This window comes from Galeopterus variegatus, unplaced genomic scaffold (genome assembly GCF_000696425.1).
Source record: "Galeopterus variegatus unplaced genomic scaffold, G_variegatus-3.0.2 Scaffold2016, whole genome shotgun sequence".
Taxonomy (NCBI): Eukaryota; Metazoa; Chordata; class Mammalia; order Dermoptera; family Cynocephalidae; genus Galeopterus; species Galeopterus variegatus.
The window spans coordinates 18,962-46,060 of NW_007728127.1; the positions used below are offsets into that span (position 1 = coordinate 18,962).

General features: G+C 37.1%; 1 protein-coding gene across 1 annotated transcript in view; it reads right to left on the reverse strand.

Annotated features, from left to right (window-relative positions):
• Nucleotides 1-27,099, reverse strand: part of CAGE1 (cancer antigen 1) — a gene marked incomplete at its 3' end in the record, with an annotated part of 42,644 nt that overhangs the window by 12,420 nt on the left and 3,125 nt on the right. The window contains exons 3-9 of the mRNA XM_008580094.1: nucleotides 25,761-25,845; nucleotides 22,199-22,629; nucleotides 10,211-11,269; nucleotides 9,270-9,419; nucleotides 7,156-7,266; nucleotides 5,059-5,139; nucleotides 4,737-4,844 (exon numbers count right to left, since the gene is read on the reverse strand). Of these exons, the coding sequence (XP_008578316.1) occupies nucleotides 4,737-4,844; nucleotides 5,059-5,139; nucleotides 7,156-7,266; nucleotides 9,270-9,419; nucleotides 10,211-11,269; nucleotides 22,199-22,629; nucleotides 25,761-25,845 (2,025 nt within the window). The remainder of the gene's footprint in view (nucleotides 1-4,736; nucleotides 4,845-5,058; nucleotides 5,140-7,155; nucleotides 7,267-9,269; nucleotides 9,420-10,210; nucleotides 11,270-22,198; nucleotides 22,630-25,760; nucleotides 25,846-27,099) is intronic.

The window sequence follows — 27,099 nt, forward strand, 5'->3', positions numbered from 1 at the left end:
GTATCACAGCGCACACTTCTCAGGGTCGCGCTGTCTCCTGGCACGGCCACTCCAGACCTGTTGCCATCTTAAAAAGGGGTTCTCTGCTTTTAAGAACTCAAGTGATTAGACTGGATACACCTTGATAATCCAGTATCTATCTCTACATCTCAAGATCCTCTATTTAATCACATGTGCAAAGTCACTTTTGCCATAATTGCCTAGATTCCTTTATTTAGGGATGCAAAGTCCTTTTTGCCATGCTCTGAGGACTAGGTGTAGACATCTTTGGGGGACCATTATCCTGCCTACCACACCTGAGAGGATCACTGAGGCTCCCTATGACTTGAGGTGCAAGTGGCCTGGCCATACGGCCAGAGTATTTAGCTCTATCTAGGTTGTAATTCAAAATTTTCTAAGAGGCTTTTACTTGCATTAACACTTTACTCATATAGGGTTGTCTTACATTCTGCTAATATCAACTTACAGAGAAAGTATGTCAAGGTAGAAGTAACATTCACCATCATGGTGGACCAGCCAGTCATCATTACGATCAGCCTTGCAAATTGTGATATATAAAGACTGGCTGATTGATTAATTTCTCAATTATTTACACAAAGGTTTTGCGATTGTAAACATTAAATATAAAATAAAAACAAAACATTAAACCAGAATGGATATAGCATGTGAAAAACAACATGCAGATATGTAGACAATTAAGACATATACTACAGTGCCATATATTTGGTAATAACCTTCCTGGGTAGCTAAAACGAAATGGAAATCTGGTAAGTTACGTGGTTTTCATTATTCATGTGATGAAAACATACCTGAGATCTCAAAGGAAGTTCTCATGCAATTGGCACTAAGTGAAACAACTCTCTCTCTGCAGCAAATAAAAAAGATGTTTACTAGGATTGCTGAGGGCCTAACACGAAAACACTATTCAGTAAAAGCAATTCTGTGATGACCGAGATTGTATGTTCCAAGCAGCAGCTTTCTGATAATAAACATGATCCAAGCTGTGGCTCCTTATTAAGCAGTGAAATGAATTCATGACTGACATAAAAAATAAAATGGAACAAAATAAAATTTAAAAATCCAGTGTTTCAGCTGTGTGTGCATATACGCATTCGATCAAGATGTAAAATGTGTTTTTCTTTTTACTGAGGAACTACTAGGGGAACAAAAGGACTGCACAGATATTCCTTCAGAGATACAAGAGCTCTTAAATAAGCTCTTGCTAATCGTTGGTCAGCAAATATGATTGATGTGATACTTTTCAACAGTCTGTCATACAAATATTGTTTCCTGCACTTGCTTTAGAATAGGACTTAGGGAAATCAGAACCAGGAAGGTGAGGAATAGGGCCAGAATATCAGAAGGACTACTGTAAAATGCCCAGGATGCTTGAGAAAACAAGGAAACAGGTGGTGAGGTTGACATCTTCCTATGGAAACTGAGGAACTAAGATTCCATCTGGCCGGATAGCCCTTCCACTTGTGTGACCCAAGTTCCGGTGACCCTAGACTCTTTCTCAGGAGATTGGTCAGCAGCAGAGAGACCCACAAACTATAAAGTATTCTCAAGGTAGTACTATGCCAAATTCAGGAATGGTGAGTATCTTTCATAGTTTGGGTGGACTGTGAAATACTGGAATTTGAATTTTTTCTTTTGACTCTCTTAGAAAATTTTTCCTACGGCAGTAATTTTTTACTTTGCATAATATTTGTTCTTTTCTTATTCTTGTGACTATGGGAGATGAATGTGAAAATGAAAAGAATATGCTATCTTCTTTTGTTTTTTTTTTTCCTTTTTGTCTTTTTTACTGACTGGTAACGGGATCGCAACCCTCGGTGTTGCGCCCGCACTGCGCTCAGCCAGTGAGCGGGAACCGGTCTCCACATGGGATCCGAACCCTCAGCGGGAGCACCGCTGCGCTCCCAAGTGGCGCACTCTTCAGTGCGCCACCGGGCCGGCCCAGAATATGCTATCTTCTAAGTATAATATTTTCTTTACAATTTAACAAACTGCTAATTTTAAGGGCTACCAAAATAATAAATTAGGTAAATGCATTATGTAATCTATGGATTGCCATACTGAGGTGGTGTGTTTTAGGATACCATTTTTGTTTTTAAAATTTAACTATTCTATAATACTGTTTAAAGGATACTTTACTTTTATAAAAAGCTTCCTAATTACTGAAGATGGGACCTAGGAGGAACTTACTACAAGCCCAACTTGAACCCTGAACATCAGTACCATTACGTGGATTCTTGCCTTTTTCCCTCTGACCAAACCCCTAACTTTGGTGAACCTTATCAAGGTCTTCTAGAATCAGGAAACATCTTGCCCTTGACAGTGAAACACCCAGGATGCTACAGCCAGTCAGAAGGCAAAGCTGGAGTGAAGGCCCCTGCCTCAGGATGGAGGAGGTCAGGTGAATGGAGCAGGTGGCAGGGTCAGACGGGTAAAGAAGAACCAATGGCAAGGGATCAGAAGGCCCACAAGAGAAGCACGTGACAACGTCCCCGGTGAGGGTGAGCCATCAAACTGAACTCCAGCAGACCAATGCCTGTCAGCCCAGAGTTCCTTAGAGAGTAGGAGTGAGCCTTCTGGAGCACATCCTGCACTTCAGAAAAACAAAAACAAAACGCTTTCTATTTTGGACAATGTCGCACATACAAAAGTAGAGGGGATAAGGTAATGAACTTCCATGTACCCATCACTTAACTTCAACAATTATCAACATTTTTCCATTATTGTTTTGTATCTCTCCAACCCCACCCTACACACTGCCACCTTTTCGTTTTACAGGAGTATTTTAAAGCAAACTTTGTCATATTAATTCACTCATAAATACTCTTCAATATGTATCTCTAACAGATAATGACTTTGAAAAACACAATGATACCACTGTCAGATCTATTAAAATTAACAATACTTTCTCAATATTATCTAATATGCAGACTGAGTTCAATTTTCTACTTTTACCTCGCAAGTATCTTTTTACGGTTGCTTTGCTGGGTTTCACACACTGCATTTGGAGGATTTGTCCTTTAAGCCTCTAGTCTCTTTCAGCCTATAACAGTTATTTTCCTCTTCTCCCTCCCTTTTCTCATGACAATTTTTTATTTATTAGAATTCTCCACATTCTGAATTTGTTGTCCCAGTGTCATTGATACGATTCTTTACCCACTGTACTTCCTGTCCTCTTGTAGTTTGGTGCAGAGGCTAGTTTTCGGGTTCAGTCACGTCACAGATGGTATTGTGTGCTCCTCTCCATCACATCAGGAGGCACAGGTCTGCCTGTCTCACCTTTAGCAGGGTCATGATTGATCAGTGACTTCAGGTATTTGCCAGTCTGACCTATTCATTAAATTTCCCTATCAGTCTTGAACCTAAAGGTACTAGCAGCCATTATGATAATTGTTTAGATTCCTTATTTTATACAGGGATGCAAAATATAATTTTCCAGATGTACCTTTTCTTCTGCTTTTAACAGCTAACATTCTTCAATGAAGAACTCTCCCTTGTCGATTAGTTAGTTTCTCTGAGACACGGTTTGTACAGCAAAGACTGCTGTGCATTTTGAAGGCAACTTGGCATGTCTGACACTCTGCCATTGGCATCGTTGTTCTCTTCAGCTTCCCATTGCTGGGAAGATTAAGGTTCACTCTCATTGTCTTTGTATCTCCAGGGCCTGAAGCATAGAAGTTGCTAATGAATGACAGAAGGTACTGACCGCTCTCCTCTTGTCTCTCTATGCCCAAACCTTACTGGTCCAACGGCCACTCCTTAGCAAAGTCTTCCATGATCCTCCCACTTGGAAATCATCTCTTCTCTTCTGAACTCCAGTCATTTGACAAACACCTACTATGTCAGGTGCCAGTCACTGTATCTCTTTTCTAAAAACTTTCTGTTTACTCCCTGTAAACAGTTATTTATGAATTTTATCTTTTTTTCTAGATTCCTTAGAGACAGGGCTTATGTTTGATTTAGCTTTCTATCTCCACAGTGACTAGCATTCCTTAAGCTTCTGTGGGAAGTCGATATTACTTAGTGAATGAAAAAAAATTAATGAATTAGAAAAGAAGAAACCTTTGAACCATTGCTTCATTGGGCTTTCTCTTTTCTCCTACAGATGAATTGGTGTGGAATAAATTTAATACAGAATGCTGCTTTTTAATATTTGACAAATATGATAGACTTCTCTAATTAACTGCTATTAAAAATCAATTATGTTAATAGTATTTTTCATTCTGATGAGACCCAACTGAATTGTTCAATTGCTCTGTAACTATCTACATATGAAGGCTCTATTTTAATTTTGTTCTAACACATATTTCCTGTTTTATCTGACTTTATCTTTACATGCCATCTAAAGTAAACTGTGAGTGCTATTTCCCAAAGCACCCCTTAGTTATGGTTGCTGTGCATAGCTATTATGGTGGCACATATAACAATATAAATGTGCTTCATCCATTATGAAAAATAGCCCATATCTTTTTATTTCTGCATTTTGAAAGAAATAAATCTTATTAGTCTAAACAGAAACCAGGTGGGACAATATTTAAAAATTTAAAACCTAAAAATGCAAACATAAATTGCGTACTTTTGTGCGTGAATAATACTGGCAATCAGTGTGTGACCATTTTAATGAGCAAATTTTTTGAAGGTTTATAATTTCTTAAAACTTGTAAGTAAAATGGTGTGTGTACAAAAACGATATCAAGGTAACAAAAGGTCTTTCTTACCAAGAAATCAAGCTCCTCATTTAGACTGTGGTACTTATCCAGTTTGGCTGCCAATATGATAGGTACATCTCTGACATTCTTGGCTTCATTCGAATCAAAGTCTCTTACCTGAGATTAAATATATTTGTGCTCATTTTCAATACTTTCACACTCCTTGGAACATCTGACAATAAATAATTAGTCTAAAAATCATCACTGGCTGGAAGCATAGAATTATAGAACTTAGATCTAGAAGGACTTCAACAAATTTACCAAAAGAATATAAATATCTGAAATCGATTTTTGTATGGTAAAGACAGTTCATAATAAATGTTAAACTCACCTCAATAATATGATCTTGAAATGCTTTTTCATTATCAATTAACTCTCTAAGGGTTGTGATTTTGTCTTTATGTTTCAGTAGCTAAGAAAAAAACATTTTATATTTCAGAGGAGAGGGAAAAAACTACATTCTGTAACATTTATAATAAAATCATCAAACCACACACAGTCCAATCTCTGGTCTCCAAAAGATAAACTGTTCTTACAGCTCTTGTGAGGAAAAAAGTTCACACAGTAGGCCTAAGACTGCAAGGCTTAGAAAGACCTGCTGGAAAAGCTGCCCCTTTACTGGCAATCCGGGACTTGGATTGCAGCAGGGCTTCCACTATTCCCTGATATGAACAGCTCACTATGCCCAACCAATATGTCTAAAGCAGGTGGTTTAAGCTGAGCACTTACTCTCCTTCTTTGGGTCTGGAATTTTGTTATGTGCCAGGCAGACAGTACCTACATGAACAGCTCCCAATAAAAACCTTGGGCACTGAGTCTCTAAAGAGCTTCCCTGGTAGATAACATTTCACACCTGTGATCGCAACTCATTGTGGAGGAATGAAGCACATCCGTGTGACTCCACGAGGGCTCTTGGAAGCTTGAGTCTTGTTTCCTCTGTACTATGCCCCATGTTCCTTTCCCTTCCTTAGCTGATTTTACATTGTATGCTTTTGCTGTAATAAATCATAGCTGTAAGACTGTTGGCTGAGTCCTGTGACTCCTTCAGCAAATCATCAAATCTTGGGTTGGTCTTGGGGTCTCCAAGGAGCTTATTGTAACATTCAATTGTTATTACAGTCGGGCTATTAAAATTCTTCTTTAAAGAGAAAAATAGCCAACTTGTCTGCATGCAATTTATAATCACTTCTTGTCTGCTCATATACATATATATTACATATAATAATAATATCTTAATATTCAATATTCAGACTTTTCCAAATATCAGTGAGGAAAAGTGTGCTGCACAAAATATTTTTTATGAAAAAATTCCAATGTTTAAAATAAATAGAGGGGCTGGCCAGTTAGCTAAGTTGGTTAGAGTGTGGTGCTGATAACACCAAGGTCAAGGGTTTGATCCCTGTACCAGCCAGCCACTAAAAAAAAAAGAAAAACAAAAATAAAAAATTAAATAAGAGAAAAAACTTTAATGAGCCCCCATGTAACTAACATTGAGTTTCAACAATTAACAGCTAATGGCCAATCTCATATTTATATCCCCAACCACTCCCCTCCTCCCTCCATCCCTTCACTGAATCAAATTGCAGATATCATACCATTTCATCTAGCAGTATTTCAGTAATTATACAAAAATTAATCAAAAGAACATAAATATCTGAAATTGTATTTTTGTAACATCCTCAGACGGACTTATTTTTGAAGACCTCTCTGCAGAAGTGCAGACCAGTAGTTTGTCCGCATGACTTGGTTCTTTCCAATGCAGGTTAGCTAAAAACAGAGAGATTCCCCAGAATACCTGCAACATACTTTCTACCCATGTCAGTTTAGAGTAGTAGTACAGAACTGAATCTGTCATGATCCAAGATTCCAGACTTTAAGTTTTTATTCCTTTAGTCAGACAAAATTGTCATTTCTGTATTCCTCTGAGATTAAAATGGGCACAATTTAACATTCTATTGTTACCTTCCGTATTTAATTTAGTCTCTTAATTTTATCCCTCAATCTCTTCTCCACATCAGGAAAAGAGTAACTGAAACTCCAGGAACCTTGCCCTTACCCTTCTCCCACTTGAGAAACAATTTGTTTTCAATGTTTCCATTATTCTAAGTGATGAAGTTTGGAATCACTATAGGAATGTCAAAACAAACTATTCCACAGGAATCAGTAGTGCCATGTAAAAGCAAAAAAATAATCATCCCAAATTTTTTGTAGATGACTGAGATTTTCCAGTACAGACTTAAGTTATAAAACAAGTCAAATGTCGAACATTATATTTCCTTAACGAGAGGTGTAGTAAAGTTATCTGGCCCCCCAAAATACTTCTTAAAATAATCCACATTTTTAAGAGTTACTTCTATATTATTACCCTTTTTTAAACTTTTTTTTTTCACTAAATATGATACAATTTTTAGAATGAAGAATATAGTACCTCTTCATCTAGATTTTTCTTTTTAAGGTAGAAACTCTTCAAGTTTTGCAGCATTATATCACTAACTTTTTCACTCTCTCTGAAATGTTCAGCATTGGGAATGGTGATGTCCTAAGGGTGACAATTTGAGAAAGTAGATTTAAAAGCTTTCAGTAGATCTAAAAGGAGGAAGCAAAAAACGTAAATGAAACAAATCTCCCTTCCAAAATAAGTGAGTAAACCAAGGGAGATAAAGTCATATTGAACTGCATTCTTCAACTACTCCTCACAAGAGTTAGTACCGAAAGGCTTCGTATTGATTTAAACTTGTACATAAGTTGTTACTGGGACAGATTAGTATAACTGCTGGGAAGTTAACCTTCATCTATAACTATGCATACTTACACATTCATGCATACATACCCACCTTAGCCTAGTCAGATTACGAATCCAAATTTTAGACAAATTGCTATACCTGACACCAGAACAATCAGACATCCTCAACAATTCTGAAACTCTAAATATTTCAAGCATACCTGGAATGAAGGTACTTGAACCAATGTAACCTCCTACTCAAAAGTGCATGGGTTTGTATCTGAGATCTGTCACTTAACCATATGTGATACTTTGGACAAGAAACTCAACTATTCTAAGCAAGCCTTAGTTTCTTTTTCTGTGTGTGTGTGTGTTTTTTTTTAAAGCCTAATAATATAAAGAATGAGATAAGGATTGAAAGAAATAATTCGTAAGAGCCAGGAACAACAAACTTAAATGCCTGCAAGGACTTTTTTTTTTTTAAAGCCTAATAATATAAAGAATGAGGTAAGGATTGAAAGAAATAATTCGTAAGAGCCAGGAACAACAAACTTAAATGCCTGCAAGGACAGGCCATCAGGTAGCAAATACTTTTTGACTGCCTATAATGAGCTGAACCCTGTATTAGGCATTGGGCATACAACATGCCAAATCTCTGATCTTAAAGGCTCTTATTTCCAGTAGGGGTGGGTAATACAGAATAAGCAAGCACATAATATTTGTTTGGGATGGGATGTGATCTACTAAGAAGAGGGCTGATGACACACTCTATCATTGAAAGGTCTGGAAGAGAAGCAGCAGCCAGCAAATAAGATAGTATGAACAGCAGCCACCAGTGAGACAGAAGAAACCCAAAGAAATACAGTGAGAAAGCAAATGTACGAAGGGGCAAAGTGAGGTGAAAAGTTTGCAACAAAGAAGAACCTGTACCACATTCAAATTCAAACCCTTAAAAATAAAACTTTAGGTGGACATAGTCTGTGAGCCACCACTTTGTGATCTGTGCATAAAATGCTTAGCTCAGTCTCTAGCATTAAATAAATGCTAACGTTCAATAAATTTCAGCTAAAACAAAACAGAAATAGGGTTTGTCTTGGATCAGTAACATGGCAAACCTATGCCCCCAAATTTCAGCTCAGATGAATACTCTTATGATAAAATAAATGTATATCAATAGAAGGGAAGAGAAAATAAATTAGAGAACCTATCAAGCACATGCCCTTCAATATATTCTCTCATTAAGTGTAGTGCTTGTGGTATCCCAAGCAGCAGCAAGTATCATTTCCCTCATTTAGGATGAGGAAACTAAGGCTGAGAAAGGTTATTTGGCCAAGTCACATATCCAGGAAGTGGCAAAGCCAGTATTTGAACCCTCCGACACTACCTTCATTTTTCTTTCTACTAATACACACAGCTCCCCCGCCACCCCGCACCCAAAACCTGTTTTTTAGATTAGGTAAACAGCTCATGAATGTGAACAATCACTAATTACTAGGAGCATACTGACCCAGAGTACAAGACTATTGCTCTGAAATGGAGAAGTACTAAATGAAGGCGTTCACTTGATGTCTTTTTTATCTTATATGAGTATGTTACATTTTATCTTATTTTAGACTTGTGGGAATTCAGTGTTGAAGAAAGATAAACAAAAAGCAGCAGCAGGAGGAAGGAAGTTCTGATTGGTTGGTTTGGGGGTGTGTATTTTGCCTTCCATTTTTTTTTTCTGTAACAATTCTGTCACTTTTTATTGCCTTTCGTGGTTTAGTCCAACTCCAATATTTTTTCACTCCCTACTAAAAACTGAATTCTTTTTGTATTACCTGGCATGTGAGAAGTCCTACCATCAGAGCCAGAAGACTGTGAATTTTGGAGGTCAGCTGGGAAGCTCTTGTCACATCTAAGGAATTCAGGCTCCCTTCCTCACAAGGTGAGCAACTCAGGAACAGGTTAGAATGTATCATCTTTGTACCCTACATGCACACAATTCAGACTCGTCATAATAAAGACATAGGACCTGGAATACTTTTTAAGTAAAATGCTGAATAAAATACCACTCCTTAAAACCCAGAGCAGTAGTTCTCAAACTTTTTACCTTGGGACCCCTTTATATGCTTAAAAATTATTGAGGACCCCAAAAATCTTTTGTTTATGTGAGTTATAGCTACCAATATTTATTGTATTAGAAATTTAATTTAATTTTTAATTTAGAATTATTTACTAATTCATTTCACTAATAATAAGCCCATTATGTATAAACATAACAATTTTTTAGTGAAAAATTACCACATCTTCTAAAATAAAAAATTTAGCGAAAGGAGTGGCACTGTTACACATTTTTTGCAAATATTTTTAATGCTGGCTTAATAAAAGACAGCTGGATTCTCATATTCGCTTCACACATTTCATCAGCCATAAGAGCAATTATATCAAATGTCACATGGCTTCTGGAAAACTCTATCATATACTTGTGAAAAAATTGGAATGAAAAAGGCAATAATGTCTTCATATACGGTGGCGCACTCGGTAGAGTGTGGCACTTGGGAGCGCGGCAGCGTTCCCGCCGAGTGTTCAGATCCCGTATAGAGACCGGTCCACTCACTGGTTGAGTGCGGTGCAGACGCGAAACCAAGGGTTGCGATCCTGTTACCAGTCATGAAAAAAGACCAAAAAAAAGGAAAAAAATAAATAAATAAATATGCATCGCCAGACTACTAGAAACTCTTGAAATTCTGTATTAGAGATTCAGAATCTGCAGCAATACCTTAGTAGCATCTGGCTCCATGACTTCTTCTAATTGCTCCTGTAACTGAGCTATCTGAAATTTAGGGACATAATTTTGCTCTTCACTCTTTGCAATCTGCTGCTGAAGTACTGCATTTTCATTTTTTACTGTATTGATCTGTTGCTGAAGTTCTGTATTCTTAGCTCCTTCAGTTTCACATGTGAACTGCAAATTCTTAACTTGAACAACCAATTTATCAAGTTTAGATTTCAATTTCTGTCTTTCTTCCAGGTTTTCTGTTTCACGTTTCCAGAATTCCTCCTGCAAAGACAAGAACTCTTGTTCTCGGGACTCTTTTTTCCTTTTCAACAAGTCCAAAGCAGAAGTGGTGGCCTTTTCCAATTTTCCTTTGAGATGCTGCAGTCTCTTAACCTCATCTTCTTTCTTGCTTAAGACTTTGTCCATCTCTATGCACTGACTTACGAATTTATTTTTTTGTTGCATTTCAGTCATGTACCTTTCCTGTAAACAAATATAACTGGCCTTGATCTTTTTAAGTTCAAGCTGTAAGGTTTCCTTCTCTTTTCCAGATTCCTGAAGATGTTCTTCGGTGTTGGCTAAAATCTCTTGCAAATTCTGCAATGTCTTATTAGCATGATTTTTCTCTAGGATTATTCTGTATTTGTCTTCAATTAACTCTTCAGCATTCTCCTTTAGCTTATTTATGATGTCAACCAACACGTGCTGTTTGGTAATCTTCATCTGAAGTTCTTTAACTTTCTTTTTTAAATGCAGGTTACTATACTGGAGGTCTTGGATCTGCGTTTGCTGCTCTCTGTTAGTACATTTTAATTTCCATAAGACATCATTTAAACACATGTCCTCTTCCAGAGGTTGTAAGCTTTCAAAACTTTGCTCCATTTCAGGTGCCCTGCAATTCTCCAGAGATGTCCCACTACTCCAGAAGGTGCCTGCAGGAGACCAAGTTGAGGCAATCCATGGACTCTCCATGTCATCCGCTGTGATTTCCTTTTGGTGACTGACTGGCATCTCTGGAATCTCCCCAGAGTTCTGTACTTCTTTTGAAGAAACTGCGGTCTGTAAATTACAGTAAATAAGTGTGAAAGAGTAGAAAGATCATGCACTTTGGAGTCAGAGCTGGCCTTGAATTCTAGATCCCTAGTTAGATTTTCTCAGCTATAAAGGATCAATAATAATATCTACTTCCAATAATAATGCCTACTTAACAAAAATTAATATCTAAGTATTAATTGTTAAATGTATGTAGAGCAACTAACAGCACAGAATACAAGCAGTAGGTATACAACAGAGATATGTATCACATTTACTTTGACAAAAGAAAAATTAAGCATTAATTCTCTCACCATTTTCTATGTTGCAAACTTTTCTGAACACATATAATGGAGGAAAATGAAGGAGAACACCTGTTAAAGATGGAGGCACTCTTGCACTCCAGGATTTAGACTGTCAGCAGAAATGCAAAAAGACTGACTGGGTCAGCAAAAATTCTCAAAGCTTAACCACAAACCACAGACTTCCTCTTCAGTTACCTAGGACATGGGGAGGTATGGGAGGGGTTTACACCTGGCTAAAACATATATAAGACATGCTTTTACCCAATAAAGTTGCTTAGTGCATGCACTAAGTCCCAGAACTTTGTGTCTGGTTTCTGGTTGCCTACCTCCCCAAGCAGCAGCCCCTAGGCTCAAGGCATGACCTGAGCAACTCACCTCTCTGCACTCTCTTGTCAGGGCTGCATGCGGCCCTGCTCCCTGGGGGACTCCTGGCAGAGGCTATGTGTAGTCTTGCCTCCTGAGACCCCCAGGACCAAGAGAAATGTGCAGACTTGGTGCCCGAACAGGGACTTGAAGGTTGACCCAAGGACCAGACGGAAGTCTGCAGGACAGCAGACAGGTGAGTCTCTGCGGCTAGGTCCGGGTAGCAGTAGCCTATAGCAGGATGGGGACTGTTGCGTCAGCAAGGCTTATTACTTCGGTCATACAAGGCATTAAGCATTGCCAATCAGTAGAGAAACTGAAGGAAACAGGGAAGACAACACACTGGGCACCTGAGGATACTTATAGGGCATTTCGGCAGGCACATGTTTATTGCCCAACGTTTCCTGAAACTGGGACACTAGATGTCAGGGAACTTAGGGAAGGGATAAGTGCCCTTCAGAAAGCAAAAAAAGAGCACCCAGAGTTGTCTGTAGCTGTGCAAGCCCTGCAGGTATTTCTGTACAGGGAAATGTTGGGAGTGGCAGTAAGGACCACTGAGGAACTAAAAAAGGTATATTTTGAGTTTCAAGATGCTGGCCAGATCTCAGGCTCAAGAAATATATAAGGAGAAGGTAAGCAGGTGTACCCAGTAATCCAAGGTCCAGGAGGAACTATGTGTTCTCCTCTGCACCCTTGAGTTATGGCAGATTTCTTTGACATCATTAGTCATTGTGGATTACTGAGCTCAGAAACTATCACTTGAATGCAAGTTTTATGTATGCAGGATTTATGCCAGGTAGAAGTAAAAGGCTTAATTGCTCAAGCACCTGGGAATGCTGAACAAAAATCAATTCTAAAAGAATTCTTAGCAAAACACAAAGATGAATGGGATCAACAAAACCCCATACAGCAAGATGTTTTTCCAAGTCAATTGACAGGGGACAAAATAGTAGGAGAATCCCCAAGCAATAATTTACCAGATGCACAAGCAGGACCCCAATAGATCAACCTTCCAGGAGTGGGTTGTCAATGCAGGTAGGGAAGGAGTCAAATTAGTTCAGAAACCACTTGCAGTAACAAAAATTGTGCAAATTCCTCGAGAGTCACATAAGGATTTTTTTGTATAGGCTATTTGAAGCATTGGAAAAGGTTTTTTTACCTTTAGCAGTTAGTAGATACTTACAGGATAAATTGGCTTTTGAAAATGCAAAGGAAGATTGTAAAAAGATCATGGCTCACTTGCCTATGGATGCAGAAATTGCTGAAAGGATACATTGCTGCAGATCCGTGGGTACAGTGACCAACTAACAAACCATGATGGCAGAGGCTTTTGCAGCAGCTCTCTTTAAAGGAAAAGGGAACCAGTAAGAGCCTAGATGTTTTTATTGCAATAAACTAGGCCATATGAAAAAAAGATTGTAAGCAGCAAAGAAAGGCTACAGCTAGTAAAGATGTTACATGTTTCAAATGTGGAAAAAAGGGACACATTGCCAGGTTATGCAGAACAAAAAACAGGAAAGTGGGCTCAGGACAGGGAGCCCAGGCATTGGTATCATAGCCTGTTCTGCCATCAGCACCAGTGGAAGAAGAGAAAACCAAGTCACTTTCCCCAAAATTACCAGTTTGCAACAAAGACCAATAACACTGATACAGTGTGCAGGGACCGAGATTAAGGTTTTACTAGATACAGGAGCAGATATTTCAATTTGGGCAAAGCCACCCCCAATAGGAAGAAACATTGGCCAGCAATTTGTAATGGGAATAGGGGGAAGTCAAACGGGAATTAAATATGATCAAATTAAAATGACATGGAATAAAAACACAATTTTAGGTAAAGCAATAGTGTGTCCCACACCTATAAATTTATTAGGGAGAGATAAGTTAAGCAAATTTGGAGTACACTTTGTGTGTACAATGTTAAATCAACAGTTAACACCAGTGAAATTTAAATTGTTGCCAGGATTTAGAGGACCACAGGTTAAGCAATGGCCATTATCTGAAGAAAAAATTAAAGCATTACAAGAAATTTGTGCTGAATTAGAACAGGAAAAAAAGACACAAAGAGTAGGTCCAGAAAATCCTTATAATACACCTGTATTTTTAATAAAAAAGAAATCTGGTAAGTGGAGGATGCTTATGGATTTTAGGAAATTAAACAAAGGAATAGATGTAGGAACAGAAACTCAGGTATTTTCCTCATCCAGCAGGGTTTTCACAGGTAAAGCATTTACTGTTATTGATATAAAAGATGGTTATTTCGCCATCCCATTAGATGAAGAAATAAGTGAGTTAACAGCATTTATAGTACCTCAAAAGAATAATGCAGGGCCAGGTATAAGATTTAAACAGAAAGTTTTACCACAAGGGTTGATAGGGTCTCCAAAAGGGTATCAATGTACTTTAGAAAAAATAATAACACCACGGAAATCAAAACACCCTGGCATAACATGTTATGTATATATGGATTATATTTTAATAGGAACAAATTATACAGCTCTCAAACATAAACAAGTAGTTGAAGAGTTACAAGAGGAATTTAAAAAGTGGGGATTTGAAACCCCTCAAGATAAAATACAGAATAGTGATGGGGACAAAGCAGTAAAATATTTAGGATATATTTTAGAACCCCAAACGTGGAAACCACATAGCTATCAGCTATTGGATAGTAAACCAAAAACATTAAATAATGTTCAACGAGTATTAGGAAGAATTAATTGGTTAAAACAAATACATCCTAAGATACAAACAGAAAACATTCAGAAGTTATTAACAGTAGATCAAAACATATTAAGTAAAAGATCATGGAATAAAAAAACTCAATATGAGGTAGATGTAATACAACAAATGTTAACACAGCAGGAAGGAATGCCTTATCATCAAGAAAAGGAACTAGTTAGTCTTAGCATTGTGTGGAATCAAGTAGCTCAAGGAGCTGTTCATCAAAAGCATAAGGTGCTCTGATGGGGATACGGGACTAGCAAAGACAGAAAAATAAAAACTGAAGCACAGAAATGTGTGGCTTTAGCAAATCATATGGTTTTAGAAATAATCATACTATTGGGAAAAGTTCCAGATGAAGTTTGGTTGCACAGAGAAAAGGCTACTTTTGAGTATTTATTACAAGAAGGATTAGAGGGAACAGAAATTTGGTTATTAAATTGCAAATTTGGTATGGCACCTAACAAAATTTTTGATAAAAGTGAATGTTTAAGTTATCCTTGTATATGGAAAAGTGCTGTTCCAGTCACAGACCCTACAATTTATATAAATGGATCTAGAAAGAAGGGACAGCCAGCTCGTAGTGCTATATGGGAGAATGTAAATAATAATAAAGTAACAGAATTTGAGGGAACAGCTCAGCAAGCAGAAGTTAGGACATTTTTATTAGCATTACAATTAAAATATAATCAAATGAACATAGTTACAGACAGTAAATATTTATGGACATGTATTCAGTTAATGTCTGACTATGCGTGGAAAGAGGAAAATCCCATTTGGCAAGAAATCTGGGAATTATTACAAACAAAGAAAATATATTTACAGTGGGTGCCAGGACATCAAGGGGTGCCAGGGAATGAAGAGGCTGACAATTTGGCCCAGGGAAATGTAGGTCTTACTGCAGAAGAGAAGGACTTACTGCCACAGTAGTCAGAACTTTGTTTCCCTGGGTGGCAAATAAAAGCAGCCAGAGATTGTTATGTTGCAGCCCAGGAAAAAAGACAAATATTTACAGGAATATACCTCCAATTGGATGAAATGCAAATAGCACAGATGCAATTAAATTATGAATTAGCTATAAAAGGATTGTTATTATTACAGTCAACTGTTAAACAAAGTTATTCAACAGAATTAATATTACAAGTTGTAAATTTTACTAAAAAGGGAATAAATATTCAAAAGAGCAATCCAGTTGTTATTTTATATATTATAGCTGCTGAAGAGATGGGGGAAGCAAAGTTACAAAAGTCAGCTCCAGATGACATGGCCTGTTTCACCTCAGAAACTTTTCAGGAAGCAGAACAGTGGCATGATGTAACACCTGCAAACCCCCGACAACTAGCAAGAAAGTTTCATCTTCCTTTAGGATTAGCGAAGCATATTACACAGTTATGTAAAGACTGCCAACAGCAGGATACTGCTACAGGAGAGGGATATAGTTAGTTAAAAAACCAAGAAGGTGTTTGGCAGATGGATGTCACACACATGTCTGAGTTAGGACTTTATAAATATGTGTATGTAGCAGTTGACATACAAACAAAAATGATAAGGGTTAGTCCACAAAAGGGAGAAACAGCAAAACATATACGGACAGCTCTGTTTCAGATCATTCATGTGGCAGGGCTCCCAAAAGAAATCCGAAGTGATAATGGACCAGGTTTTGTAGCAGATAGAGTACAAGTGATGTGTAAACAATTAGGGATTAAATAGCATCATGGCATTCCATACCATCCTCAGAGTCGGGGAAAAGTAGGGGGTACACATAATTAATTAAACAACACTTCAAAAAGGTAAAAAGAGTTATTTGAAGACACCATTAATGCTCTGTTGTGGACAGTATTTTGCCTCAATTTTGAAAAGAAGGGTGGAGATGGGTATACAAGAGCAGAGGCATGGGTGGAGCAACAGAACTTAAAAACTCAGTTAGAAACATGTAAGCATATGCAAACTTTAACTAATTCTTGTAAATTTTTGTATAAGGATCCCAAGTCACCTCGAACAGGGTGGAGAGGCCCAGGCACTCTGCAGTGGGAAAGAGCAGGCATCAGAGTATTAGAACTTACAACTAGAGAGGTAAAAGTAGTTCCTAACCATCTAACAAAAAGAATTTTTTCAGATGAAGCCTAGAGTTCAGATGAATCCCAAAGTTACTATTCAATGGATGGATGCTTTTTGCTTTGGACAAGAAGAAGCCATGATTATTCCTTACATCATTAATGGCCAAGAGTTGCACCCTAGTGAACTTACGGTAGTGCATAAGCAAACTATTCCTAGACGGTTAACACAGGTTACTCGTTCAATGTGGAACAAACATAGAAAAGGTACAGAACAGAGATTAATCCAAATACAAAAAAGATATTGGATCAATACTTTTGTGGACCTAAAAGATATGTCTCAGTGAAAGGATGGGAACAAAAGGTAAAATGGGTCAAACACATACAGTTGTTGCCAAAGTTTGGGAACATATGTATGTGGTGCCCTGGTGTTAAAGTTCCCCATTGGAGTGAACCATATGGTGCTCCAAAGCCTCATGGATCTTATTTAGTGCAGTTAGGACAATTAATAAATCATATGGTGGAAGAAACTCATCCTAGCCCCAGAGGAACTTGTGGATGGCCTTACAAATGCCCACCATGTGTTCTTCAAGCAGCTATTATATTATCAGAAGAGGATTATTGGAAAGGAGGGGTAGTTAAACTGAACAAATAGAAATGAGATCCCAAAAGGCAGGACCATCCGAGGAGAATAAAATAGTAGAAGAATTAAGGATGCTTCAGCTTCAACGGGAGAAAGAGAGATGGAGGCAACAGGAACTGTAAACCACCAGCTCATCTGAAGAGGAAAAGGACATGAGTATCCCTTTGTTGCCGGCAGGAAAAGGTAAGAATATTATATGGATCTGTATTTTAGCACTTTTGTGGGTCCCCATATGTCAAGGTTTTAGGCTAGAGTTGTTAAAATGGTCTAGTGCACCTACACTTGTAAGTCCTCAAAAAGTCCCTTGGTTTTGTGCAGCAGCCAATACTCAATTTGGATGTCTTCCCCCAAACCATTACATAACACAGCTGCATTGGGCAGGAAACAATACCCATATGTGGAGACTTAGAGGACACAGAAATGGTACAGAATATGGAAACAATAATTTGGGGCTTCAAATAGGAAAACAATGGGTATGGTTATTTGAAAAATATTTAAATACTCAATGTCCAAAAAATACAGTTTATTGTAAGCCATTTAATTGTACAAATGCCACCTTGCCTTTAAATGTAACTGAGTATTATTGGGGACCAAATTGTAGTGGACTTGAATGGATTTCAGATTCCATCAGCAGAATATTCCAAGGACATAAGCCTATAATCTTTAATACCACTTGGGCATTAAAGCAAGGACTTGTAAATCAAATCAGTTGTAAACCAAATCATACTGCTCAAGGGTCTCAATGTAAGAAAAGCAATAAAACTTGGTGTTGTAATTGAAAAGATTGCAATCAATTTCAAGATATTTTAGAAGCATGTCCTGAAATGCTTAGGTTGCTCACTTCTTTTACCAAAGGAGTACAGTTATGTGTCCATAGACCTTATTATTTTTGGAGTTGTAACAAACACAAAATTCAAAGAGAGTATGACACAAACAGTAATGTTAGTGGTGAATTTAAATGGGGGAATGAAACAATTGTGGGCAGTAGTACCAACAGACAAAATGAAACTTTATAGCTAGTAAAATAGGAATGTGACGGAGAAGCTCAAGTCAGTGCTTACCCAAGTTAGGTGAACTTACAACTGATAGTACATTTATAGGAATAGGATGGAAAAACTGGATATATCCTCGATAGGTCTGGCAGGCCAAATTTGTAAATCTGACAAATAATAATACATGTAGAATTCCAACAAGTGAAACAAATGACCAAAGCATCAAAACTGAGCAGTCCTGGCTACATAGTATAAAATTTAATGAAACTCATCCAGGACAAGTAAATTGTACTATTATGCATTTATATAGTCATACTAATAAGAAGTGATATATGCCTTTTAATAGCTTAGCATTTTGCAATTTATCCTTGCCAGGGCTAGTCATGAAAAAGTGTTTATCAAACACTAGTAATTTGCCAAAGGAAGGGAAATTTGATTGAGCTATCCCACATCCTTGGGTAGCACTTTCCAAAGATGGGCTTGGCAATACACAAAAAGGCAAGGGGATGATGAGCCATCAACACCACATTTTTCCTTTCCATGTGAGATGAAAGACAAACAATTACTTCAATTATAGGGCAATTTTGTAAATAAAACTAAAAATACAAATAAGACTCAATTTTGTCAAGAGTGTTTAGAATGTAGATCCAGGGATACTAGGATCTTACTATCGACTCACAAATTAATGCACACACAGTCATCAAGGGAATACAAATATACAACATGTAGTTTCCAATTTATAGGAATCCATTGTGACTCACTGAGTTAAAGGTCAGGAAGGCACACAATGGAAAAAATCTGACATAGAAAGTAGTCAGTGTGACATGTTGTTCAATGTTATCAGCACCAGAGGGAGCAGGTGGCACACCAAACAGTACGTGTGCTTGTTCACAGTCAGCCATTTGTTTTGCAACTCCCAGTGAGCGGCCGGTCTGCATGTGGGATCCGAACCCTTGGCGGAGCTTCCCAAGCGGCGCACTGTAGCAGTGCGCCACCGGGCCGGCCCCAATCAGATTGCTTTTTATTGTATGTATTTCGACTTTGCCAACATTGGCAAGCCTGCTTTTAAAAGAAAAAAGGGTGGACTGGAGGAAAATGAAGGAGAACACCTGTTAAAGATGGAGGCACTCTTGCACTCCAGGATTTAGACTGTCAGCAGAAATGCAAAAAGACTGGGTCAGCAAAAATTCTCAAAGCTTAACCACAAACCACAGACTTCCTCTTCAGTTATCTAGGAGATGGCGAGGTATGGGAGGGGTTTACAGCTGGCTAAAACATATATAAGACATGCTTTTACCCAATAAAGTTGCTTAGTGCATGCACTAAGTCCCAGAACTTTGTGTCTGGTTTCTGGCTGCCCACCTCCCTAGGCAGCAGCCCCTAGCTCAAGGTATGCCCTCAGCAACTCACCTCGCTGCACTCTCCTGTCAGGGCTGCGTGCAGCCCTGCTCCCTGGGGGACTCCTGGCAGAGGCTATGTGTAGTCCTGCCTCCTGAGACCCCCCAGGACCAAGAGAAACGTGCAATATAAGACACTTTTTTTTGACTTCAAGTGAATTAAAACAAATAAATGTACCAATTGCCTTATAGACTGTGAAGGTGTTTTTTGAATAGACTTTTTTTTATTCCTCATTCAGTCCATTACCTCATTACGCTATGAATATTAGAATACCGAAAGAGATGCCTCATAACCAATTTTATGCCTATGACACAGGTTTTGGGGGCTTTGAAAAAGAACAGTAAATTGTGGTAAGAAATGCTAAAATAAATATGACATTGAGAAACCAGCAAAAGATATCCATTAAGGTTGGGCTATATAATTCTCTAGAATTTAAAGATAACAGATCCATGTATTTTGGTGTTTTTTTAATTGCTCTGGGATAAAGACAACTATTCTTATTGAGGCATGCAAGGTCCTGATATCTGCTCTTGATGTCTGCTAAGGTTTGAATGTGTCCCCCAAAGTTCATGTGTTGGAACTTTAATCCCCAATACAACAGTGTTAGGAAGTGGGGCCTGGTAAGAGCTGATTAGGTCATGAGGGCTCTACCCTCTTAAATGGATTCATGTCATTATGGCTGGAGTGGGTTAGTTATTGCAAAAGTGAATTTGTTATAAAAGTGAATTCAGCTCCCTCCTGCTCTGTTGCACTCACCCTCTCTTGCCCTTCTGCGCTCTGCCATGGGATGACGCAGCATGAATGCCCTCATCAGGTGCCAGCACCATGCTCTTGGACTTCCCAGTCTTCAAAATTGTGAGCCAAATAAATTTCTGTTCATTATAAATTCCCCAGTCCATGTATTCTGTTATAGCAGCATAAAATGGACTCAGACAATATCTGACCCATGCCACCTCTCCATCCTCATCTACTACACCCCTCCTGCTGCCTCCAGCCCAGGGCTTCCTAGACCCCAGGCTTCCTTCAGGTCCTAGCAGGTACCATGCTCCCTGTACCCACAGGGTTTGCAGATGTTGTTCTTCCTGCATGGAAAGCTCTCCCACCCACAGTTGCCTAATTAACTTCTACTTATCCTTTAAAGCTCATCTCAATGACCATTTCTCTAGGGTAGCCTTCTCCAGACTCCCTGACCAGGGCAGTATCCTTATTGTAGATGCCCATCCTACTTACACTTACAGCACTCATCATAGTTGCAAGTTTATATGTAACTTTATATAACATTAAAAATATATATATAACATATTCACTCTACATACACTGTATATGTAACTTTTATTCACAGAACTTATCATAGTTGCAATTTTACATTTATTTGTGTGATTATCTGATTAATGTCCATCTCCTCTACTAGGATGGTATTCCTCATGAGGATAAGAAGCACATCTTTGTACTTGTTTTGTAACCATTATATAACCAACCCATAGCACAGGGCCTGGCACATAATAGATGCCTGAAAGATCTATTGACTAACTGAAGAAAATGACTAATGTAATGGAAAGAGGAAGAAACAATCTAGAGAAACCCTAATCAAGCATATTTTTAAAATACTGTTTTCCAGAAATCAACATGGGGAAATAAAGTCCTCTTTTAAATGCTGCCATATACTTCCAAATAAATAAACAAACCGTGCTCATGCTTGTAAATGAAACATAATGACCATAGCTTTTCTCATCAAACTCACATTGAAAAGGTATTAATTATACTATTCTTGGATTATATCTATTTACCCACACCAGTTCTTAGAATCTTTATTTTTTTTGTCCAAAGAGTACTTAGAATTTATACTATTAGTATTTTCAGTGCTCTTAGGATACTATATGTGTGCCCAGAATCAATAAACCAAAAGACAAATTAATGTTTTCACTCTGGTAGAAAAACTAATTTCTTTTGCATGTCAATAAAGTCCTACATGATAGAAAAATCTTAAGCTTTTCTTGTCAAATAATTTAATTAATACATTTGCACTCCTCTTCTTCTTAACCTTTCACTTATATTCTACTTGTTTCAGCCAATTTGATTCGACAAATATAAAAACTTCGATGTAGATGCTATGGCACATAAAAGGATGAGTAACACAGAGTCCTGATCCTCATAGAAATTACCATTTTGTAAAGGGAATCTCCAAGTACAGACTTTATTTTATTTTATTAGAAAAATTTGTTTCTGTATTGGTTAAGATCTCAGAATGCATTTTCCCCAGACAAGCAAAGTCCCTCATGCTGATTAGATGATTTAGCACTACTTGGAATAGTCTCAGATTACATAAATGGTTTTTTTAAAAAAGGAAAACAACATATCCTTTAATACCCCACAGGCTTTAATGACCATCAACAATCTTACCTCCTTGGTTTTATAATTATCAGATCAAACAGGTTAGAGCTATTTTCTTTATACAATGGTTTGTCACCTTTGTGTAGACCTACCTCATACAAGAAGCTTTCAGGTTGCTTAATGTTGAGGGCAGATTCCTTGGCAGTACTTTCAGCCAGTGACCTTTCTGTGAATTTCAGTGTCTCTCCACTGCAATGGATGAATGGTTGGCTTGTAGTCAGTTGTCTGACACACTCACTAGCAAGTTGGTCTTTATTTGCAGAAATGCTAGTTTCCATTGGATTTTCTTTAAATGAATCTTGTTTTATATCAGTGTCTTTTGCATTGCTGTATACATGGCTCTGCAATTCTGGCCTCTCTGTGTAAGTTAAGTCGTCTGTCAGATTTTGAAATGTTGTCATTTCATCATTAAATGCTTCTATCCAGTGAAATTTGCAAATGGGTTCAAATGGTCTCAAGGAAGAAATGCTGGTGTCAATTGGCTGAATTAGTACATTCTGTAAGTAATTTCCAGTGTTGATATCTCATTAGAGAGAGAAGGAAATAAGAATGAGTTCACCATAAATTTACATAGTAACAGTTATATACGTATTTATGAAATAAACCATTGAAGCCTTTTAAAAATCATATATTATTTCAACCTTATGCGTTGTGTGGATTTTAGCACGGCTTGGTGTTGACAAACAAAACAACTTTTTACAAGGGGAAGATATCCCCAACCGACTGCTACAAAAAAGTTTGCTATATATCATTCTGGTCAAATACCATTAGAACAAATTCCAAGATAGCTTCAAAATTCTTTTATTATACCGTAATTTTTAAATGTTTTAATTATAAAATGTTTCAAAAAGATACAAAAGCAAAGAGAATTGTAAAATAGCAAACACACATAAACTTGTTTAATCTCACTACAATCCCATGAAGTCAGTAAAATATTATCCCTATTTTACAGATTGGAAACTGAGACATAAGAGACAAGTCACCTGCCTATGGTCACAAAGCTGCTAAGCAGTATAGCCGACATTCTAGAATACTACTTCTAAATGGTTTGCTATACTATTTCTCAATATGACAAATTATCCAGATTTAATACACGTCTTTAAAAAATCAGAAGTAAATAAGACAAAAATTACAAGATATAAAATGTACAAAATTAATTAGTGATCCCTTCCTTCTATCTAGAACTTTCTCCTCCACCCCCTTCCCAGAGATAACCACCGTACTGAAGCCTGGACATATTCATCCTTCCCATCATATTTTTCTACTTTTACCACTCTTTTATGCAGCTAAATAATATATTTCAAGTCCCCAGACTTCCTCATCTTGTGACACCCTTAACACCTCAATAATTTTTTCACAACACCCCTGGATTAAAGAACACCTAACAGTTTCATTTTGTAAGTAGTTAAGCTCAAACAAGTTACTAAGCTTTCGTCTTAACAACTTATTAGCTATTTGAAAATACACATAAAGTAAAAGAAAAATACATTATTTTATTCTGAGACAACCATACTCTGTACTTGGATGTGTACTGTTAAGCACCACACAGGGTCTCAAACCAAGGAATCAGATTAGGTAACATCCTCTGTCGCTTCTTACTCATCATTGATTTCACACAGGACTTGTTTTCTTATCATAACAACCTCCAAAAACCTAGCTTTGCAAATAAGACATCATAGAAAGGACTGTAGCATGGGCTTATATTGAAATAATGAACTACCTTGAGCTAGTAGTCTAACAGATGTCCAGTATCACCATTTCCCTCAAATTTCAAAATATCCTGCAGCACTCCAGGAGAACCATGAAAATAGAGTATTGTGTTTAAAATTTTTACATAAATAGCATCACACTATATACCCATATGAAAGTCTTTATTTCACTCAAAAGTTTGCTTTTGAGACTTAGCCATGTAAATACATGTAGATCTAGTTCATTCTACTGACAGATTATACTTTATTCCTTTTAGTTGCCTAGTTAAGTTGCTTCTAATTGTGCCTTTAAAAACAGCACTGCAGTGAACAGCCTTATACATGTCTTCTTGTACACCAATCTAAGAATTTTTGTCTAGTATCTGGGTATATAATTACAAGTAGAATTGCTGGATTATAGAAAATACCTATCTATAACTTTATTAGAATTGCAAAATTGCTCTCCAAAGTGGTTGTACCAATTTATACTTCCACAAGTAGCATAAGAGTTCCTCTGCTCTAAACCCCTCCAAAACATGTCAAACTGATAGGCTGAAATGGTATTTTACTGTGGCCATTTTAGTGTACATCTTTTCATGGATTTAATGGTCTTGCAGGTTTCCTTTTCTGTGATCTGCCTGTTATATACTGTTATGGGTTGAATGTGTCCTTCCCAAATTCAGACGTTGAAAGCCTAACCCCCAGTACCTTAGAAATGTGACTGTATTTGGAGATCAGGCCTTCAATGAGGTAATTGAGGTTAAATGAGGTCACCAGGGTAGGCCCAAATCCAGTATAACTGATGTCCTTATAAGAGGAAGAGACACCAGAAAGGCAGGTACAAAGAGAAAAGGCCATGTAGGGACAAAGCAAGAAAGTGACCATCTGAAAGCCAAAGAGAGGCCTCAGGAGAAAGCATCCCTGCTACCTCCTTAATCTTGGTCTTCCAGACTCTAGAACTGTGAGAAATTTTATTTCTGTTAGTTAAGTCACCCGATCTATGGTGTTTTGTTGTGTCAGCCCTAGAAAACTAATACATATAGGTTGCCTGTTTTTCTATTGAGTTATGTCTTTTTCTTATTGATTTGGAGTTTGTTTTGGATACCAATTCCTTAATTATATACATTGCATGTATCTTCTCTATGGTTTGTTTCTTTTTACTTTGATTATACTTTGGTCATATAGAAGTTTTCTTGTTTTAATGTAGTTTAATGTATCAACTATGGTTTGTATTTCTCATGTCTTAAGAAATCTTTCCCTTGCCTGTTTTCATAAAGGCATTTTCTAAATTTTCTTTGCAAGTTAGAGCTTTGCAGTTCACATGTAGACCTTTACCCATGTGGACTTACTTCTCTAGTCAGCAGGAGGTAAGAGTCTAATCATTTCCTACATATAGAGCCAACTGTTTCAGCACAATTGAATGAATAATCCATTCTTCTCCCATGGATTTATGATGACACCTCTACCAAAAACCAAGTGTCCACATATATTAATGGGTCTATTTTTGGACCCTGTATTCTATTTATTCCACTGATTTATAACCCTTCTGCTTATAAACCATTGTTATAATTACTATAACTCTATAATAAATCTTGTCATCTGGCAGGACAAGTCTCCACATCTTCTTTTTCAAAACCGTACTGGGTATTTTTAAAAATTTTTTTCACTTCTACATGTTAGGTTCAACTTAGGATAAATTAAATTGCATTAATATGCCAATCTGAGGAAAGCTGACATCTTCACAACATTGATCATAAACATTTTACTCTTCTCATCTGTAAAATGGAGATAAAAACAGCCCTTAATTCAATTTTAAAAACTTTATTTCGTAAGAGTGTTTACATATTAAATGTGATAATGTCTATAGAGATTAGCATGGTACCTGGCTATTATTATTGTTATTAACACAGAACACAAAAAAAATCTGTTTCTCTGTTTTGCCTATGGTCAACAAAGAGATACTTACCTCCTAACAAATTGTCTAGTGTATTATAAATATCTTCAGAAAGTGTGGATTTATACTCACTTTCCCTTTTTACATTCATTTCATTCTGTATTAATAATAAAAGACATTAATATTAATACTTCAAGCAAACATTACAAGCTTCTTCTAAAGGTGTGTGTACACTGCTAAGTAATTTTTCTGTTAGAATATTTTGTAGCACAGATATAATGTGCGTTCTAGTTATCTCTCCCTACTACACATTTAGCTCTCTTTTATAAAACCATACTAACGGAGTAACAATATTAAATGAAAGTTAAACAAAAACTTGCTATTTCAATATTTTGGTTTTTTGATAAGTCAAATCAAGTGACTATAAACACAAGGATATATAATAGTATATACATATATCTCTCTTACTGGTAATTCTTTGATGTTTATTAATCTGGTCTAAACAGCATTAGGGTAGTTGTTAGTCTAGTCTTTTGAACATTGAAGATATGTAAAACAGGTTCCAGTAATAAGGTGACATCTGATTCCACTAAACAGTAATTTATAAAAATTCAGGTAGGGCTTATTCTCAAAGTTACCTTATTGTTATCTATGATGAAAGGGTTTATTATGTTAACAGTATAAATAAGAGAGTGAGGAAAACATTTAAAATATTTGAGAAAAACATTGGTTTAATCTTAACAGTATAACATGTTTGTGGACCTAAATGATGCTCTAAAAAATTCTTATCTCTTATAACAGCTGGCTACAAACTTCTTCTATTCAATAGTTTTTTCAGTAATTGCTCCACATATTGAATGTGCTTGAAGTACAATAAAAACTGAATTACATCTTTTTTTCTTTTTTTAACTATATCTTATAACAACCTATTTTTTAGTCTTGTTGCTAATTCAGACCATTCCTCCTAATTAAATTTTTAAAGTATCAAGAATAATGTACTTGAAAGAATAAAATAGCAGTATTCACGTGCATAGATGATACATTTTACATGATTTTCTTGGGTCTCTACTACTCATAGAATTTCAGAATTTCAGAGATAACTTCTACCTCTCATCTTTGCTGATATTGCTGTTTTTATCTAAAATATGGCCTTTTGTTCCTTTGGTCTATAAATTTGTTACAAAGAATAAAATGCTCGGTAAAATCTGAGAGGGAGCACCTCCTTACATAATTGAAGACATCCATTTTTTCAAATTTAGTACATGGTATCTTGGACCCTGATTAACACTCCCAACTTTTTGTTCAAAATAAAAAGATTTTTTGGGGCCGGCCCGGTGGCGCACTGGATAGTGCGCCGCTTGGGAAGTGCGGCGGCACTCCCGCCCCGGGGCTCGGGTCCCCCCAACAAACC